The 18,868-nt window shown below is 43.1% G+C and overlaps 1 protein-coding gene across 1 annotated transcript in view; it reads right to left on the minus strand.

Moving 5' to 3' along the window:
• The window catches only part of HTR4 (5-hydroxytryptamine receptor 4), a 258,458-nt gene extending 244,854 nt beyond the window's left edge, over positions 1-13,604 (minus strand). The window contains exon 1 of the mRNA XM_019478656.2: positions 13,459-13,604. Coding sequence (XP_019334201.1) covers positions 13,459-13,492 — 34 coding nt within the window. The 5' untranslated portion in view covers positions 13,493-13,604. The remainder of the gene's footprint in view (positions 1-13,458) is intronic.
• Positions 13,605-18,868: the final 5,264 nt, after the last annotated feature.

Consider the following 18,868-nt stretch of genomic DNA (forward strand, 5'->3'; position numbering starts at 1 on the left):
GGTCTGAGCATCCCCATGCTTAAAAATGCTGGCAAGGGCTTTTGATCTAAAGCTCATTCAATGAGCTTTAGTTCAAGCCCCCCATCACCATTCTTAAGTGCGGGGTCACTGATACTCAAAACACAGGAGGCTGCTGCCATGCTCCAGCAGACTCAATTAATCAAGTCTGCTCCAATGCGCTGGAATTCCAGATGTTGGAACAGCTTTGCTGCTCGTGTATAGGCACCCTATGAGTCTAAGTTTAAATCAATTTAAGAATTTCCATACAGTCATTTTACAGACTGTAAAGCTAAGAAACCCGTAAGATTTTTTTAAGCTATTGCAATTTTGCATGTAAATAGGAAGTACATTTTTCCAAAGGAGCTTAAATCCCAGTGACTTTCAATAAAAATCAGGGTCCTAAATGCCTAGGTCCATTTTGGAAATAAGGCTTAGGCTCCTAAAAACATTTAGGCACTTCCATCCAAAAACAGAGGTCGAGGATTAAGCAGTTAAAAAAAAATTAGTCTGATTCTCCTCACTCACGTATGTAGAACAGAAATCATTCACTTAATTCAAAGGGGCTATAATATTTGAAAAGGGAATCGGATTCATCTACATATTTTAAAATCTTATTAATAATTTAATTTAAGGATGTAGGGATTTCTGGAATAAGCAAATAGCCATTCTGAAGAATATGGTACCACTAACTGTTCACAAGCTACAGTGTGAAGTTGCAAGAGAAACAACGGAAGTTCACTGATGGAGAAACGTAAAATTAGGTTAGGTAAAGTCCTGGAGAACAAACTTCAGGGGGAGATCCCTGCACATGTTCCAAAAGGGATCCAAAGGGGAGAATTTAAATCCAAGAACTATCAAGTCTGTATAATCTCTAATTCTTTATTCTGTGACCACCTTGTACAGACCTCATATGCTGCACATAAATAGATTGCAGAACTAGGCCTATCTACACTACCTCATTGCTTCTCTCATCTGAACAGTCCAACTCCCAAGGAGTTAAGGGATTGACTTCTCCACAGTACAGCACCTAACTTCTCCCAGATGGACTGCTTTTAAAGTATGGCATCTTCCACAAGAAATCAGCCTTGCCACCTGATGAAGTCCAAGTCTGTCACCACAGACTGCTTCACAGTTTAATTATTTGTCCCCACACTGTTATCAAAGGAACATGAGTAGCAGAACCCTTTTGGGGGGCTTTTTTCTTGATTTTAACGTTTACTTCCTTTATCAAGTACTAGAACTATCTCGGCAACCTGAATCTTTGTATGCTTCAGCAACTGTTACCTGAAGAGACTGTTCATGCAAGGAACCAGGCAATCGGGGATTGCAGCAATTGTATTTCCAGAGATATCTTTCACCCACAAATGCAGCTGCATAGCCCAGAGGAGGGTAACAAAGTCCTTTTACTCAGCTCAGGAAAACTTTAACCCCAGTCAGACGTATGGGGTTATTTTTGTTTGTCTGGTGTTTTATAGTTAGTACAAGTTATCAAGGGTATAATCGGCATTACTCGGAGTCTTTCAATCAGACCGGGGAAATTTCACATACACACATGCAATTCTACTGCAATTCAAAAATAAAACAAAAACAAACAAAAAACAGCTGATAAGACAAGAGAAGGAGATAAATGGTAGAGCTGTATAGCCTGTATTATGCTGGAATACAGAGCAGATGATCACAGCAGCCCCTTTTCTCCTTAAAATCTATTAATTTCTGAACCTATATTCACAGCTGTTGCTTTCTGCACTAGGAAGAGATGCATTTCATTTCATTTGCCAATGAAGCAATCTTTATCTCTAAAGGCAATACAGCATGTAAAGCCTTTGGAGATTCTTCAGCATGAAAAGCTCTATATAAAGTTAAAAAAAAACGTGTTTATATAAGGGCTTTACTTTCCAAAAAACAAATGGAGGAGCAAGACACCTGTATCCCAATGAAAGCGATCACCTCTGAAAAACCTCAGTCCGCTATGGAAGGATAGGGTATAAGTGATGCAGATGATAACCCTTTGCAATGAAACCAGGATGTGTCACTGTTCTGTACACTGCATAATCAAAAGACAGCCTCTCCTCTTCGTACTGACAGGAGCCAGAATTAGCATGCAACAGCCGAGGGGAAGCACACCCCGCTGCAGCTGCTGGTGACTGGATGATGTTAAGTAGGGATGCCCAGTGGATCACTTTCTGCAGGCAGGCAGCTGACTTCTTCTTTCTCACTATAATGCACAAGTCGTTCAATGCTGGCACCAACTTCAAAGGACCTGTTGGCTTCCCAAACATTATCTCTAGTTTATTGGAGTGTGTAACTCATGTAGCCACAGGACCCCTGAGTAGCAAGACATGCTGATGACATATATTTCCTGGGATTTAATGTCTGATTTGCCACTGATCAGTCCTGAATTCCCCCTTGATCCATTTGGATGCTATCTCAGTGAAAGGTCCCACATGAAGAGAACAGAGGGACAGACAGAGCTGAGTTTTAAACTAAGTTTTGCTACATAAGTCCCGGTGCTGGTAACTGTAAGTTCACCAGAGGGAGGCAGCTGTAGCAGAGAAGAGGAGATGATACCCACCCTGCCAAGAAAGAGAGCAATGCTCACTAGAGGAAGTCCACTGCAGGCTGTACCCTCTCACAGCTTCCATCTATAAATTTGTCCATCCAAAAACTAATATAACTCCTCCACCTGGCATCATTCCCTGTCCTTTCATGCAACCACTTTTTGCTGGAGAATCAGAACCTCCATGGCCCAGAAAAATGTAATTTATACTTCCCTCCTCGTGCTCTAGGAAATCCATCCAAGAATGAAACGCAAATACCCTGACTTAAGCTCACCATCTGGGCTCTAGTTAGGAGGATGAACTGTGATTTCACTTCTGCAACCTGCACCAACAGAGCACTTCCCAAACTTAGTAATCTCCCTTCCTGGGACTTGTGAAGATGAATTCATTGTCACTGACCTCTTCCAGAGGAGGAAGCAGTGATATCAACATCTCTTATTTCTTTCCTGCTGGATTCAGTTGACAAAGAGTTAAATATTGCAAAATTCAGCCTGACTGATTTCCTCCAAACAACAGGTGAGAGCGTGCAATATATAATCATCTGCCATGTGTCATCTGTTCAGCACAAGAGAAACATGTTTCCTGAGGGGGTGGGGGAGGAACACTCCAGAAAGGGTTCATCTAGTCAAATAAAAGGCCAAGAGAGGGACCTCTGTGTATTTCCGTATGCTACCTTTTGAAGAACAGCTGACACAAAGCATTCCCCATAAGAACCATCTTGTCTGCCTAGCCTATCAAATATAGCACCAATAGCCAGGCACTGTTGTATTCAGTCTCTTTTTTGCCACTTATGCCTCTTTCCTAAAGAAAGTTGCATAAAACCAAGATCTGTCTTTGGTTTCTTTTTCAAGCGAGTTTTGTGCTATTGCCACAATCATGCCAGAATCCTGACAATGGAGACTGGAATCCCCTCGCCACAGGGCAAGAAAAAAAGTCCTTCATTTCCACTCACTGCCCTTTTATCACACATGCTTCAGAGGAACCACTCTAGCTATTCAAGATCTCATTCTCTAAGATATTCATTCCTAAGAACCTATATAACACAAACTGTCTTCCCACTGGCTTCCCTTGCTTGCATTCTCTCTTTCTCATTCACATCACAATTGCTTGAGACTGTGGTGAGAAATGTATAGTGTCAAAGTGGTTTATGACTGGGTGGAAATTAACACAAGCAGTATAACCCAGCCATTTCTTGTTCAGAGATGCTTGTTAAAGCCATTTAGTCTGTGAGCACTGGCTATCAGCCCAAAAGGTAGCACTTCTCTTGTACCTAACACACTAAACTGGGAGAGAAGGGGGAAAAAAGGATCTTTGAAGTTTCACCATGCTGCTTCATCATGTAAAGAGGCTTTCTCCTATTGATGTCCATTGGCAAGATGGAGCATATGGCACAATCCCTCACAACCTGCGTTCCACATTCTTTGCCCTCAAGGTCGCAATGTATTTCTTCTAGGCCCAGCATCCCCACCACCCTATAGAAATAAGGCATTTGATGTCTAAAATTACAAAATCTTAAGCTTTGTTAAGGTGTCTGGCTACAGCCCCCAGAAGTATGAATTTGAGCCCTATTCTGGATTTGTGCCCAATGTCACCCTGAATCAACCGAGCTGTGAATGGGTACCTCATTCAGGCTGGAGAGATAAAGGCAGCCAGACATAATGCTTTCCACATCTCTCCCTTCTGTGCTGTTGGCTACAAAAGCTGGTGTGCCTGAACCATGCTATCTCAGGATTACTTTTGACCTTTTCTCCTACTCGACATGAGGAAGGGAGTCAGATTCAGGCACTGAGTTGTTTACTCAGTCATTTAATTTATTAAGTCATTTCTTCTTACAAATGCTTTGTTCAACATTGTACAAAACCTAATGAAAACGCTAGTCCTAGTTGCAGAGCAAAGCTCCAAGGAAAAGTCTAAAACAAACTGTGTCAGGGGATGGAAGGGGGAGGTCTAACCACAGCTTGAAATTGATGTATTTTAGTCTTTCTTTCCAGACACTTTTACATGTGCTGTCTGGAAATTCTCACAGTCCAGCACAGTTTTAAGCAGGATTTTATTATTATTACAGAAAATAATTTTCCTTTTCAGAGACAGATTTCTTTATTTTTCCTCCCTTGATTATTTGGAATGAATCACCCATGCCATTTCCTCAACTATGGGTCAATGCTTCTTTTGTTTGTATCTTACAGATTTTCCTGAACCGATGACCTGTGTTAGGTACAAGAATCAGGCTAGATGAGAATAATGGTTTCTTCTGGCCTTTGAATCTGTAGGTGGAATCATGGCTCTGTCAAAATCAAAAATAAAACTCCTGTTGATTTCAATTAAGGTGGTCTAGCACTTACACATTCCTCAGTTCATAGACTTGAAAGCATGATGATGCAAGCCTGCTGGACTTTACAGACCAGGTAAATATTAATCCACACAGCTACCTTCTGAGGTAGGAAAGTATCTATTCTGCCCATTTTGCAGCTGGGGCAGATGTGTCACAAAAAAATTAAGGGATGTTTCAAGGGCAACAGAGGAAGTCAGTCTCAGGCCCATGTATAAAATCCAGAAGTCCTGATTTCATGTATACCTCAGTTAGGTATGTCTAATGTGTGTAATACCTTTGGGCATGCCTACGCATGCACTAACATGCTTTAGTTAATGTGCATTAAATCTAGTATGTCCAGGCACTTTTACACATGCTTCAAAGGACCAGTTGGGGGGGGGGGGGGGGTGAGGGGAGAGGATGGTGAAGGGAGGGGGGCAGCACTTTAATTAGAGCAGCTCAAAGAGCTACTCAAATTAAAGCACTGCCACATCTTGTGTATCAGCATCCCTGCACTTAAAAATGGTGGCAGGGGTGCTTAAACTAAAGCTTGTTTGAGCTTTAGTTCAAGTGCCCCACCACTATTTTTAAGTGCAGGGACACTGATACACGAGACACAGGAGACTGCTGGAGCGTGGCAATTGCCACACTCCAGCAGACTTTATTAATCAAGTCTGGTCTGACATGCTGGAATTCAGCTTGCCAGAGCAGCCCCCACGCTTGTGTATAGCTGCCCTCTATTGTGAGATACTAGAATGTGCAGTAACTAAAAAGCTTGGGGTTCCTACACATGTGCAGAGCCTGCTCCGATGTGCTGAAAATCCAGTGCCTCAGAGCAGACAATTAATTGAGTGTGGTAGACCACAAGAATTGATGCACTCCGGCAACCTTCCACATCACATGTATCAGCATCGCTGCACGTCTCCATGCTGAAAGAATGGCAGTGGTGCGCTTTGAAATAAAACATATTCGATAAGCTTTAGTTCAAAGCACCCCACTGCCATTTTTTCAGCGTGGGGACATGCGATGACACTGATATGTGACACATGGGCATTTTTAATCAGTGTGGCTTGCTAATTAAAGCACCCCATGCCACATCCCACAGCACATGCAAAAATGCCCACAGTTTTTAAGTGGCGCTTAATGCAAATTTGTCTATTTTAATGGGCATTAACTAAATAGCAGTTTTTTTCAGTGACACTTTAATGCTCATTAAAATAGGCCAATGGACATTAAAACACACGTGTAGATGTGCCCATTGTGTCTTGTGTTCCAGCCACCAAACAACACTAAAATGAAAACTGAGCCACCAAAAGACCTGGGGCTTTTCTCATGTCATAGGTACACTGTTTTTTGGTTATGATCAGAAAAGCACCCCTTGTTTTATAGCTGATAAGTGAGTTGATGAAGAAGCAAGCTACTGAGGTAGTTGTTGGTGAAAAATCAGGCTGTGGGTTCCACCCTGACAGTGGGAACTGCTGGCCGAGATGAAAATGCCAGTTGCCAACTCAGCTCCTCTTTAAAGTACAGCATCAAATCTGTCTCCATGGAAACTATAATGAGAGCAGGACTTCTCCTTACCACCTCACACCAAAAAATAAAAATAAAATTAAAGGGAAAATAAAAGAGCTTCTCCAACAATGATGTAAACCTGACCAAACTGAGCCGGACCAGGTGGAATGAGCAAATGCTCCTTTGCTGTCCCGTACTGTCTCTTTGCTTTGCTTACTCCAAGCCTGGCTGAATTCCTTATCCTGTTGCCTTGCCATAGTAGAGAACAGCTCTGGTGCCTCTGCTGTAAACTGTGTTGTTATTACATGAATGCTGAGCACTAAAACATCTACATTCTCATCTCACTGTCCATGACTGCAGCTTTCCAGAGTTTAGTTGGACATTTATATAGTAGATTTATATGCTGCTCTTCCCAAAATATCTCCCCACAACTAAAGATAAAGCACAAACAGAGAACTGCATGTAGGTAGAAAAGGACAGAGGGGAGTGAGGGTGGGTGTGGGAATGTATGTGGATGGATGTGCAAGGCAGCTAACACTGGCCTCCTCAGAGGCGCTGATCCCACGCAATCCTCATTAATTTTAAACAAATCTATGGGTGTTAAGCACTTCTGCCATCTGTGTGAGATGAAGGGTATAGCAGGGTGCAGTGTAACGTGTGCGGACACGTCAGCAAAATGTCCAAAGTAAAGCGTATTTCTCCTAAGCTTAGCAGCCCACTGGGCTCACATGTTTAAAACACACCAGTTCCTGAAAAGCGCAACACTTGTCAGTGATGTGGCTAACAGTCACCCATTTCCTGTTGGGTGGACTGGGACTGGTCTTTGGCACAAGTCTGGAACAAGGCTTACAGTATTGCCTGCAGCACTGTAGCGAGCCATCTTAACTTCTCTGCTACTGCACTGCCTGCCAAACATGTCCATAAACCATTTGAAATAAAGTCTGATCCAGAGCCTGTGGACATCAGTAGAAAAGCTCTACTTCCCCCACAATGAATAAGCCTTGTATCCTGCCCATGTTGCATCACACAACACATCAAACCTTTGCACAAAGCAGCGGCCATGGCATGACGGAGGACGTTATCTAGTGCATGAAACCTATCACCACTTAACTCCCACCTCGGTCTTAAAATAGGGAAAAAATAGGCAGCAGTTGTGCATGGGTCCTGTTGTGCTCCTCTGTGTAGGGATGACTCTCAGCACCAGAGAACCATGATCACCCTTCAACCCCTGCCTCCATTCCCGTGCAAGCTATTGGCTGACTGCAGCCCTTTCTGTTTTCATCAATTGTTTCCATAATTGCATGAAATTGTCAACATTCGATTTGTCTTCATTCAAATTAATTTGCTTTCTGCTATGTACAGCTGCCTGCATCTCACACTGCAACCCATGTGTCTGCAGCCACTGGTATTCATTTGGGTTTTCCCTCTTAAATTAAATGATTTGTTCTAATAACACTAACAGAATTACAGAATGTGACCAGGTTATAGTAGTCTGCTTCAAAAACATGCATTTCAGTTTCATGGTAGCCGAGCAAACAAACTAGTGATCATCCCTCCCCCAGCCCCTGACCCACACATGAAGAGTCCCAGGGGAAGTAACCCATGTCAAGCTGCACCACTTGAGGCTAAGATTGTGCAGTGCTGAAAGCTGGCATTTTCAATGGGAAGTACAACGAGAATAAAGTCCAGCAGATAGATCAGACACTAAGAATGATGGGTGACAGAAAGGAGAAACTATGGAGGCCAATACATTGAACAGTGGGGTTTTTTCATAAACATTTATAAAAGCGAATGTTTCCCAGACAATTATGGCCCATCCAGGTAAATGTAATTAATAGATGTAATTCAGCTGTGTAGGCCCAAGTGCCATTGCCTCCAGGTGAGCAGCTGACCTTCCCAATAATGCAGCTATGCTGATTTACCTCTGCTGAGACTGGGTCTATGTGCATTAGAGGCAATATATAATTGTGGCAAGAGAAATACTCAGGTCATAATCTGTATTGCTGTATACCTTCTTACCTTATAAAATCCCTATCTTTTCCAGTGATCTAACTCAGTGTTTTTCCACCAGTGGGATGCGTCCCACTAGTGGGACACAAAGGTCATGTAGGTGGGACTTCAACTCATTGCCCGATTGAAAAAAATCAGTTGTTTGCACTTAAAAAAGATGAATCAACAGGTATCTCGAACAGTGCAATTTTGTGGGGTTTTATTTTTATCATGGTGGGACCAGGGTTTTTTGACAAAACAGCTGGTAGGATGTAAGGTGCACAAGGTTGAGAACTGCTAATCTAACTAATAGTTATACTATTTTAATTCATTATGAATAAATTGTTGCCACACAAATTACGCTCTTTTCTAAGTCATAACAGAAATAAGACAGACAACAGTAGAGATGTGGCAAGTTCAGGTTATGATTACCATATTGTTACATTACGTGCAAGTTACAAGAATCAGTTCATCCCATTTGATGTATCCATCCTTAAAACAGTTCAGTTATCAGTCTGTAAAATGCTCTAAGTATTTCTGTTCCTTGTAAAACTTGTACATACAGTCTACCTTTCTGTAGTAAGTAGCTTGTTTCAGTCACAGAGACCAAACCAATCTGATCGATCAAATAACAAGGTTTATAAAGAGGTATCTCACGTTTTCATTGGAGTATCGGTTGCTTAGATTTGAAGTCTTTTAACTTGGAATATTACCTGAAGACCTGACTACAACATAGGAATTGCTTCACCAAACCATAGCATGGTCCTTGTAATTTACTATGCTGTCTCTGAAAATGGCCAGTACATATAAAGGTACAAGAAACAGTGCAAAATTACTGAATAGTCTTTCCACAAGGGAAGCTTCTTCCTAACCCTTGAGAGTCTGGACACTGAGTTATACTCTAACATATGATGTTTTATAGGCTGAGCAGACTGCTATCCTAGTTTTATTGCAGGAATAATTATAATTCATATAAACACCCACTAAACTCTTTAGGCTATATACTGAGTTAGCTTAAATCAGCATGGCTCCAAAGAAGCCAGTCCAAATTGGAATAGTTAAGTCAAATTCTACTGTTTGACAGGGAGTTCTGCAATGTAGTGTGTGTCACAGAAAGAAGCATTTTCCTTACCAATTTCAAAGGTGTTGATTTTCAGTTCATTGGGCAACTTCTTTTACTGGGCATTGTACGCTGTAAAATGGTTCTTACCCAAAAGGTTTACAAAGACTGCTTCTACCACCCTTACTCACCTGATGAATACCCCTGCTCTGCCTACTGTCCTGTAGATTTCAAAGGTTTTATTTTAAAACTTTGGATTGGGAAACCAGTGGGTTGTTGAGAGAGAGAATGCTCAAGACAAGAGATTTTACTTCACTAATGTAGGTTTATTTAACAGACAGTACATACCTTTATACCTAGAAATTAGGGCTGTGCGAAGCTTCGGGTGCTGATTTGATTTCGAGGAGATTCAGCCCAGCCCTTTAAGAAAAAAAACAACAACCCCCCCTGCACTCACCAGCTCCTGAAGCAGCCTCAAGGCTTCTGGGGGCTCATGCAGAGCCCCCCACGCAGTGCAGGGCAGCAGGAGGCAGCAAGGATCACCCCCCACCAGGCAGCAGCCGGTGAATGGGGGCTTTTTTTTTCAAAGCCCTGGGAGCTGGGACACGCAGGGCAGCTATTCCCGGGGCTAGGAGAACAGGCGGGGGATGGGGCCAATTCGGCCAAATAAATTTGGGACAGTGATTCGAATCACTGAATCGAATCACTGTCCCCAAAACTATCCAAATCCAAATCCAAAGCAAATACTAGCCACATCGCACAGGCCTACTAGAAATGTACTAGTTACTTTGCAAGTGAGTCTTGCTCCTCATCCTGTTGATGACACAATCCAGGGTCTCACTGAGATGTTCAGGGGCACAGTTTAGTAGTCCAACAACTCTTTGTTTTTAAAATGTTTTATGCCTTTTATTACTTTCTGTTACTGCTCTGGCTGTTTATAGATTATTTGCATAGTTGAATTTTCATTATTGGGTATATTTTTTTAAAACCCTGTATTCATAAACACTCCCAGACTGGCATACTTTTTTATTACACTTTCTCTCTTTTTTAATATCTTCCTTTTATGGTTTTGACAGATTTCTACTTTGACAAAACTTGAAATTGTTTTGCTTAGTTTTAACTAGTTAATGGATTTTTAGAAGGGTCAGTGGCTATGCAACTGCCTTTCAGGAATGGACACTGGGAGTTTTGATGCTTACAAAGGGGCCAACACATGGCATGCAGGGCCACAAGAACAAGGGCAGCAGCATTAGACTTTAAGGAGGGACAAGGCAAGTGGGGAGAGGGAGAACCACAAGGATGAACACAGGAACACAGATGGTATATTTTACAGCTTCATGAAGACCAGAGGTATCTTCTAAGTATTGCATACAAATTTATGAGAAAATTGGGAACTATACCAGCTGCATCCCTAGCGAACTTTTCAAGAAATTACAAAATAATCAAATTTTAGTTAAAGCATGCCAAGAAACAGGTTTATTGTACTTGTTTTTTTCATAATGAATTATTCCGTAGTGCTAATAATGCTGGGCACAGGTTAAGAAAAGAAAAATAAAGTCATAAACCTCTTCTGGGGAAGAAGGAGATAACACTAACCACAGAGAATGGCATGAGTTCCCCCTTCTGGAAGGAATGCTCCTCCGAACCCAGTCCTTTCAGTTTACTTGGGGGGATGGGAGGGTGTCAGCAGCCAGGGATAGCCCAGTATGGCCTTTAAATACTGTATATCATGTACCCCTCAATTCCTTGGTATTCTCCTAGAGAAGGCAGAGCTATCTTGATTAGAATCTCAGACCTGACTGCTAGTTCCTTGGAGTAGCTTTGGGAACATATTCATCATTTGTTGGAACAATAAAACCTAGTATGTCTTTCAAAAATGTTACACAGCCCTCTCACTATCCTGAGTAACAGCTGTCAGCTAGCAAAGGGATGGATAGATGGGTGGATTGACAGATGGACAGAAAGAGCAAATCTTTCCCTTTGTAACATACAAGATAATATCCATACACATTTTTTTTTTTAACTTTGAGTCTCTTTCCCATAAATTAGAAAAAAATGCAGTTGTCATGACATAATGGATTCCAAAGCGCTAGCTCAAGTCAGCTGGGAGTCCTGTTTGGGTCCTCAGACTTGATAAACCAGGGCTTATCTGCCCACTGCACTGAAGCAGAACAAATTGCAGCTGTGTAGTTTTAATTACTCAAGACTTTTATGAAGTTTCCATGGGGGAAGTTTGTTTTGGAGTGGGAAATAACTGTTGGGAAAAACTGCCAGTTCAAAGTTTCACAAGCTGCCTTTAAAAAGGTGCTTCATAAGCCCCAGTCACTCTCTCTCGCTCACAGTGAAAGTGCCCAAAGCAGAGGGACTGTTGCTCCCTCTCCCTTGCACACAAATTCATAAATTAAAATTCACATTCAAACCAAACATTTTTTTCAGGGCGTGATCCAATGCTCATTGAAGTGAATGGAAAGACTCCCTCCTACTTCAGTGGGGTTTGAAGAAGGCCTTTGGTGAGATGGAGTCTACCTAGGATGATGTTGCTAAGCACTATTTATCCTCAGTCACAGGTTAGCGTGGACCCTGGTTTTCCCTGTTGTATCCAAGCCCCATGAAAATCTTTTCACTCTGCACACACACGTATGCAGCTGCAAAGCAGAAAGCTGCTTTATTTGTAATAGCACTGGTACTTACCAGGAAACATGTATCCCTCTGGCAAGTGACAGCACCTCTAACATAAAGCTGTTTAACTAAGATACCAATTCCAACAGGCACTGAAATTTCCCCCCTTTCCCAGCACAAACTTCTGAATACGACGTCCCCATTTCTCTATCTCCTTACTGCCGCTTGGCATATGGGAAGAGAAGATACCTTTCACCTTCACATAGTTTACTGACCATTATTGATAATTCTAGCAGACCAAAAATTACCATTGCCATTAACAAACTCAGTGGCATCAAGTTAAATGTGCCATGGCATGTTGTTATAAGAATTCATTAACCTCCAAGGCACTAGGACTATAGTGATAAACATCAGTACAAACCAGATAGATACCTTTCTCATAATCAAATGCATGTCAAATGAATGCCATGAACAACAGCCTAAATGTTTAGGGGGTTCTGTCCATTATTAAAGACACAAAATTTGCACATGGAATTGCAAGAACTGGGTGTGTAACCCTCATAGATTTGTATGTATTTGCAGACACAATTACTAGGATAGTGAGTTTACAAGCAAATGATGGGCATGCATGTTTAGATGTCCAGTTCTAAAAATCTAGACCAATTCCTTCAGACGCAAGTAGAGAAACTCCTCCTTGGTGCAAGTGCAGACTTCAGTGAGTTTACACAGTGAAAACAAATTAATACCCAGGTCACCATAACTGGAATTAGAAATGGCACGGAAATAATTACTCCCAAACACTTAGCAATTTACAACTGTAGTCACTAGATAATGATTTCGCTCAAGTAACCTTAACTGGGCGGCATCTACTGCACGGTGAGAGGCTAGTTCTAGCTGCAGGACACGTGCAGGCGGGCACGGAGATGGACAAGGGCTCTCTGAACCTCTCCGCTGCAAGTGGGGCTACTCATCCTTTTCTTAAGACCCCCGCTTAAAACGCCAGCTCTTCCTTCTCCCTCATCTTCCACTCCAGACAACAGACCAGCACAAGTCAGCTGCAAAGAGCTCAGCCGGGGAGGTTTTTAACACACCGCCAACCTCCAGGTTTCAGCTACCGAGTCCTGTTTGCCCACCTAACCCTGCCGGAGAGGATCTCGGGGTGACCCAGTTGAGACTCCCAGACAAGGCGGGCGGGAAGGGACCTCTCCCAAACCAACCCTTGCTCCGAGCAGGACCAGCCCCAGCTACATCCTCCCTGCCAGGCTCTGGGCTTAAAACCCTTCACGGACGGGACGCTGGGAGGAAAGCCTGCCCCGCTTTCCTGGAGCCCGTGTCCCGTCCCCGGCAGCCGGCTCCCTCCCGTGTGGCAGCGCTCGCTCAGGGATGCAAAGCCCCGCGCGCCCCCTTACCATTGCCGGGGCAGAGGCGGGGTGCGCCGGGCATGGCACAGCCCCTACGCGCTCGGCCGCATCCTCGCGTCCCGCGCCGGTGGGCCGGGCTGGGGGGCGCCGGGCTGCGGGGAGCTGCGCCCGTGTCCCGCGCGGGGCTGCGCTGCTGCCCGGGGCGGAGCCGCGCGGTGCCAGTCCCGCGCTCCGCCGCCTGCCCCGGCCCCGGCCGCGGCCAATCAGCGCCGCCCGCGGGGGGGCTCCCGGCCGCCGCTCGCGGAGGGAGGCGCGCGGTCTCACCTGTGTCCCCCGCGCCCGTCGCGCGGCGCCTCCTCGGGTCTCCCCGCGCGCCCCCGGGGGCAGCAAACAGGTGGCTACGAGAGGCAGGCCCCGACGTGAGGCAGCTTCCCCGAGTGGGAGCGTTGCACGCGTGGGCTGAGCCCGGAGCTGGGAGCTGCCCGGCTTTTCGCCTCCCTTCAGAGCACCGCTCCCGCGAGGGTGACTGTGCCGGGCGCTGCGGTGCTTCTCTGACCCGATCCGCTGTGTCTCCCCGCACCTCGGCTCCCGGAATGAAGCTGGGTGCTCCTCTCCTGGCTCAGCCTTGCCACGACTCCTAGCTCTGCCCGAAGCCCTCGTGGGCATCTGCGTGGTCTCGGCCTCGGAGGTGTGTGTGAAGCCACAGCCCTGACCCGGTGGCACGCACTCGCCAGGACCAGGGCGCGACATTGAATGGACCCACAGCTCACTCGCTTCTTGGTGGATCCTGTGGGGAAACAGCTGTTTTGAGTGGGGGATGAACATTAATAGATCCGAGTGTAAAACGCACGTGGACCACAATTACTAAGTACGGCCCCCTTCACCTGAGCAAAGCCTCCCGAATTCATCACCCGGAGGGAGGCCGCTGCAGAATCAGCGCCTCGCCAGGAGCCATTTTACCCTAGCCATCCTTCAGAGCATGGCACGCTCTGAAAGGATGTGCCAGCACAGCCTATGGATACCTAAGGCCCCGCCACACATTCAGATTAAAGCTGGCTAGCCACCAGCTATAAAGTTATTACACATTTTCTAGCACTAACTTTGTAACTTGTCGGCTCTTTTTATAGCTGGATGAACATTTTTTATGGTGTGATAATTACTTTACGTCTAAATTTATTGTGCGATTAATCAGTTAATTGCATACTATATGTAGCGTGTGGCAAAGGACTTAGAAAAGCTCTTCAGTTTGTACATAGCCATCTGAAGCCCTGACAGGCTAATTTTGGTGTCTCCACGTAGGAAATGGACACCCACAGAATTGGACAAAATAATGAGAAAGGTATCTGATGTGTTACAACTGGTCGAAAAATTTCAGATTTTGGAAAAAAGAAGCTGATTACAATTTTCCCTAAAAGTCAAATATTTTTATATTTCAATCTTTCCATTTTCCAACATGTTTAAAAACTGGAGGAAATGCTCACAGAAGTCTTCTGCAAAAAACTTTCAACGGCTTTTCTGTAAAAATTTGTCAGCATTTTCTTTCCGTGCTAACAATATAGGTATACAGAATGCAGCATCTGCAGATGCTATGCATATTTATTTTTATTTATGGCCTGCTTTAATTAGATGCTCATCACCATAGTAACTAAAAGCCAGGTTAAGAATAATTAATAATAACATACGTGTTTATTAGAATAAGTATTAACAGGACAAGTTCCATGAAGACATGCTGTGCTCTGTTATTATGACAGACGGGACTGAAACTTGAGCAGTTGAATCTATGTGCAGCTGAGAGGAACCCTTTCAAAGTGGGAGGTTAATTTTAGGTTCTCAATAGGCTTCATTTTTGTCTTCTCCCTCTTTCTCAGCCTGGGAGCTCTCTGTGCTGCTCATGATTGTAGTTTCTGTTTCTAGTATTTAGTCCGTTTTTCTTTGGTTCCATCTATATTCCAGGTAGTACACGGTCTTAGTTCATAATGACACTGCTGTTCTTCATCTCCTCATGCTGCCTATTCACTGCAACTTCCTCCTCCCATGGACTAAATAGCCTTTCCTTTTTTGCTGTCTGAAAGTCATGATAACAAAAAAGGCTACCTGCTGTCACAATCATTCTGAGCTAGTATCAGCAACAAAGGCGCTAGTGTACTCAACTACTATCAGTAAGCATAAGCCTGATAAAGAAAATATAGTTATCAGCGCATATACGCCCTAATCCAGCAACACACTAAAACATAGGAGTGGAACTTTTGTCTTTTGTTCCAGGTTTGGCTACCAACAGAGAGATGAGTTTTTGTCCACTTTCACCCAACATCCATCACACTTAACTGATGGCTGTGAATTGATGGAATAAAGAGTTAAAATTGGTTCATTGAAAATTCTCCCAAAACCTTACTTGTGGCCTGACAGTGCAATACGACCAAACCACTATTTGCATTCTCCTGCCCCTTTGATATTTTGGGGAAATACATTTTGAGAGTCAGAGCCCCCAGTTCTGATCCAGAAGTTCTGGGTATAATTCAGAGTGTAAATTCTTTCCAGTCTTCTGGGTCAATCCTTAAAATACCAAGAAGAGGCCTGAGTGGTGAGAGTCTATATTGAAGTCTATAGATTAACTATAGGTTCTTCAGGTCTCTGGTTTGGTGGGTTTTATGCACTCAATTTGATAACAAAGGCACATTTTCACACAGACAAATGGCATTTGATTTAAGATGGAGCCATCAAAAGTAAGTCTCTTCTGAGTTCATAGATACCCAGACTGCCACCTCTGTCTGAATCCATCCCTACTATACTACCTTTGGTTAGTCTATAGGGAGCAAATCGAACCTGCCTTCTACTTGAATTGATCCATACCATAGGTAGGCTCTGAGTTGGGCCTCCATTGTTTTTACCTCTTACTGCTGTTGTCTATAACTGATCCTTCTTGTCTGTCATTGTTTGTTTTATTATATTTGTGGTACATATTCTGCACTGTACATAATAGCCACATGAAAACCAGCAGGTCACCTAGAGCAGCAAAGTGTTTATTCGAATGCAAGTCAAGAAAGTGAATATTACCCAGTTTGCCAAAGGCAACAGAAGCCGTGATGTCAGTGCTGATCATTTTCAGAAACTTGTACAGAATTTATTTCTCCTGGATCATGATTGATAGTTAACCCATCAGTGTCTGACTGTTCTTAGGCAGAAGGAAAACTGAGTGTTACTTCCCCAGCACTCTTACTTGTCATGCTGAGGTACATGCTTGAAGTGGGGGAATGGACTTCCACATAGAAAATAGAACACAGAAGCCCTGTGCCATGGGGTCTTTATGATTTCTAAGAACAAGTAGAGCTGCACATTAAAAGGTCGCACACCTTGCCATATTGTGTCATACCTTATTTTAATGCAAATTCCCTCAAGGATTATGAAAGGCTTTATAAATGTATTCAGCTTGACCTCAATGCCTAAAAATGTAATTAAATTTTGAAAAGGAAAACGGGAAAGGATTATGCAGAAAGGAAAACCAAGGAATATTTCTTTTCTTTTTTTCCCCTATGTAATAATAACAAACCCAAGGATCAGTTGAGAAAACCTCCAAACGATTTGTTGGGACTGAGTCACAAGCAGGCTGTAGTAGAATTCTGTCTTTGCTGCTGTGTCACTCTTGCAGCTTTAGATGCTTGCTGACTGTGGTTTCAGTCACTGATATAAAAAAACAGAGGAAGGAAGATAAAACTGAGTTCACTGAGCTGCTTTTTTGTGTGCACGGCATGTTCCCTTTGAACACAGCATGGCCTCCTTTGCCCAGTTACATGGGATGGAGTTTTTAAAAAGGAAAAGCTGAATACATAAAGTTTCATAGGATTATATGACCTATTAGATCATCTGGTCCTCTATTCTGTCTATAACAGGATTTCTCTTTTCTTTTTATTCTAGTTAGCATTACAAGTCTTACAATTTCCTGCCCTCTCATTCTAAAGCAATGGTTTGGACCTAACCTCCAGAATAAATTTTGTTCCTAAGTCTCTCCTGTATTATCATCTGGGTCCACATCTCAATGTACAGGTCTGGAATCTGTATATCCCAAAGCTCAAGACTGAGATGACATTTGCTCATTATAAACCAATGACCCATTTGCAAGGCATGGATCTTGGCCTGGGTTCAGATTTTGAACATCTTCTAATTCGGGAGCAGGTCAGCCCTTCATTGCCCTACAGCTTCTCCACAGCCACTATCTTCTTTTTTATATTTACTGGTATTATTCTTTTTTCATTCCATCAGCATTTGTAACAGGGAGTAGCAGATTGATGCACCTCAAAGGCCCAGAGCAATTTGCTTTTGGGGGCATATTTTCAAAAGACATGATGGTCTGGTGAGGTCACCAAAATGATAGAGTGGCGAAAAGAAAACAATGCTTCTCTCTGTGAGACACTTTGCCTGTGCAGTGATGTAAAGCATCCATAGATGGAGTTCCCGGAATGTTTTCTATGTTGAGTATTGCCTCTAGGTCTTATACTTAACTTCTTTGCAACCTTTCTGTTCCCACTGCAATGGGTTAATTGATTCTCACCAGCGCTTTTTTGATCAGATTAGAATGAACTCTGGGCAACAAATTCCTGATACCAGGAAGTGGGGTAGGGTATAAGAGCAAGAAGCATTGTTTTTTTTCTACAACTATGTTGCCAAATTTTCTCTCTTGGCAAGAGGTCAATTAGATAAATATACATTCTCTCTTGCCCTGTGTACCCTTTCTTGACCTTTGACCTACCATGTGCTGAGTATTTGGCACGGCCTTAACTTACATGTGTTTGATGTTGTGGGGTGGGGGGAGGAAGTGTATTTGTTGTGCTTACTTTGTATGTGGGTTTTCATTTGTGTATGTTTGGTACGTGTATGCTTTGGCATCTGTACTTAGCCTGCCTGTGGATATTTGGACCATGTATCTTTGATGTGTGCTTAACATGCATGTATGTGTTTGTGGAGTGAATTTGTGGTCAAAGCAAGTTATCAGTAAGGTCAGTTTCCTCACGCTATCCCAGAGCATGAAATGCATCTTATTAAGGTGATGAGAATCAGTGATTATAATTCATACTCTATAATACAATGTGGAAACGTAAATCTCAAATGCATTTTAAATTGGTCTGCTTTCCTTTGTTAAAGGTGAACATTTTTTTATTACTTTTTCATAGTGGACAATAATCATTCATAATATATCTAATCATTTATAATGTATCCTTGGCTTCTGACTTAAGAGTTTTTATCTGAAAGTCACAAATTGTTCAGAGAGTATCCTCACAGCATCCCTTTGAAGTATTTTTATCTCAATAGAACAAATGGAGAAATCAAAGCATATAGATGTTGCATCAGAATCACACAAGGAATTCCTGGCAGACCTGGGACTAGAACCCATGCCTGAAGTCTATTAAGTTTGTAGTGTACCAAGACTTCTTGCTTTCTTTAATTCTTTGTAAGACAGAAAACC

The sequence above is a fragment of the Alligator mississippiensis genome, chromosome 9, assembly GCF_030867095.1.
Source record: "Alligator mississippiensis isolate rAllMis1 chromosome 9, rAllMis1, whole genome shotgun sequence".
NCBI classification, from domain to species: domain Eukaryota; kingdom Metazoa; phylum Chordata; order Crocodylia; family Alligatoridae; genus Alligator; species Alligator mississippiensis.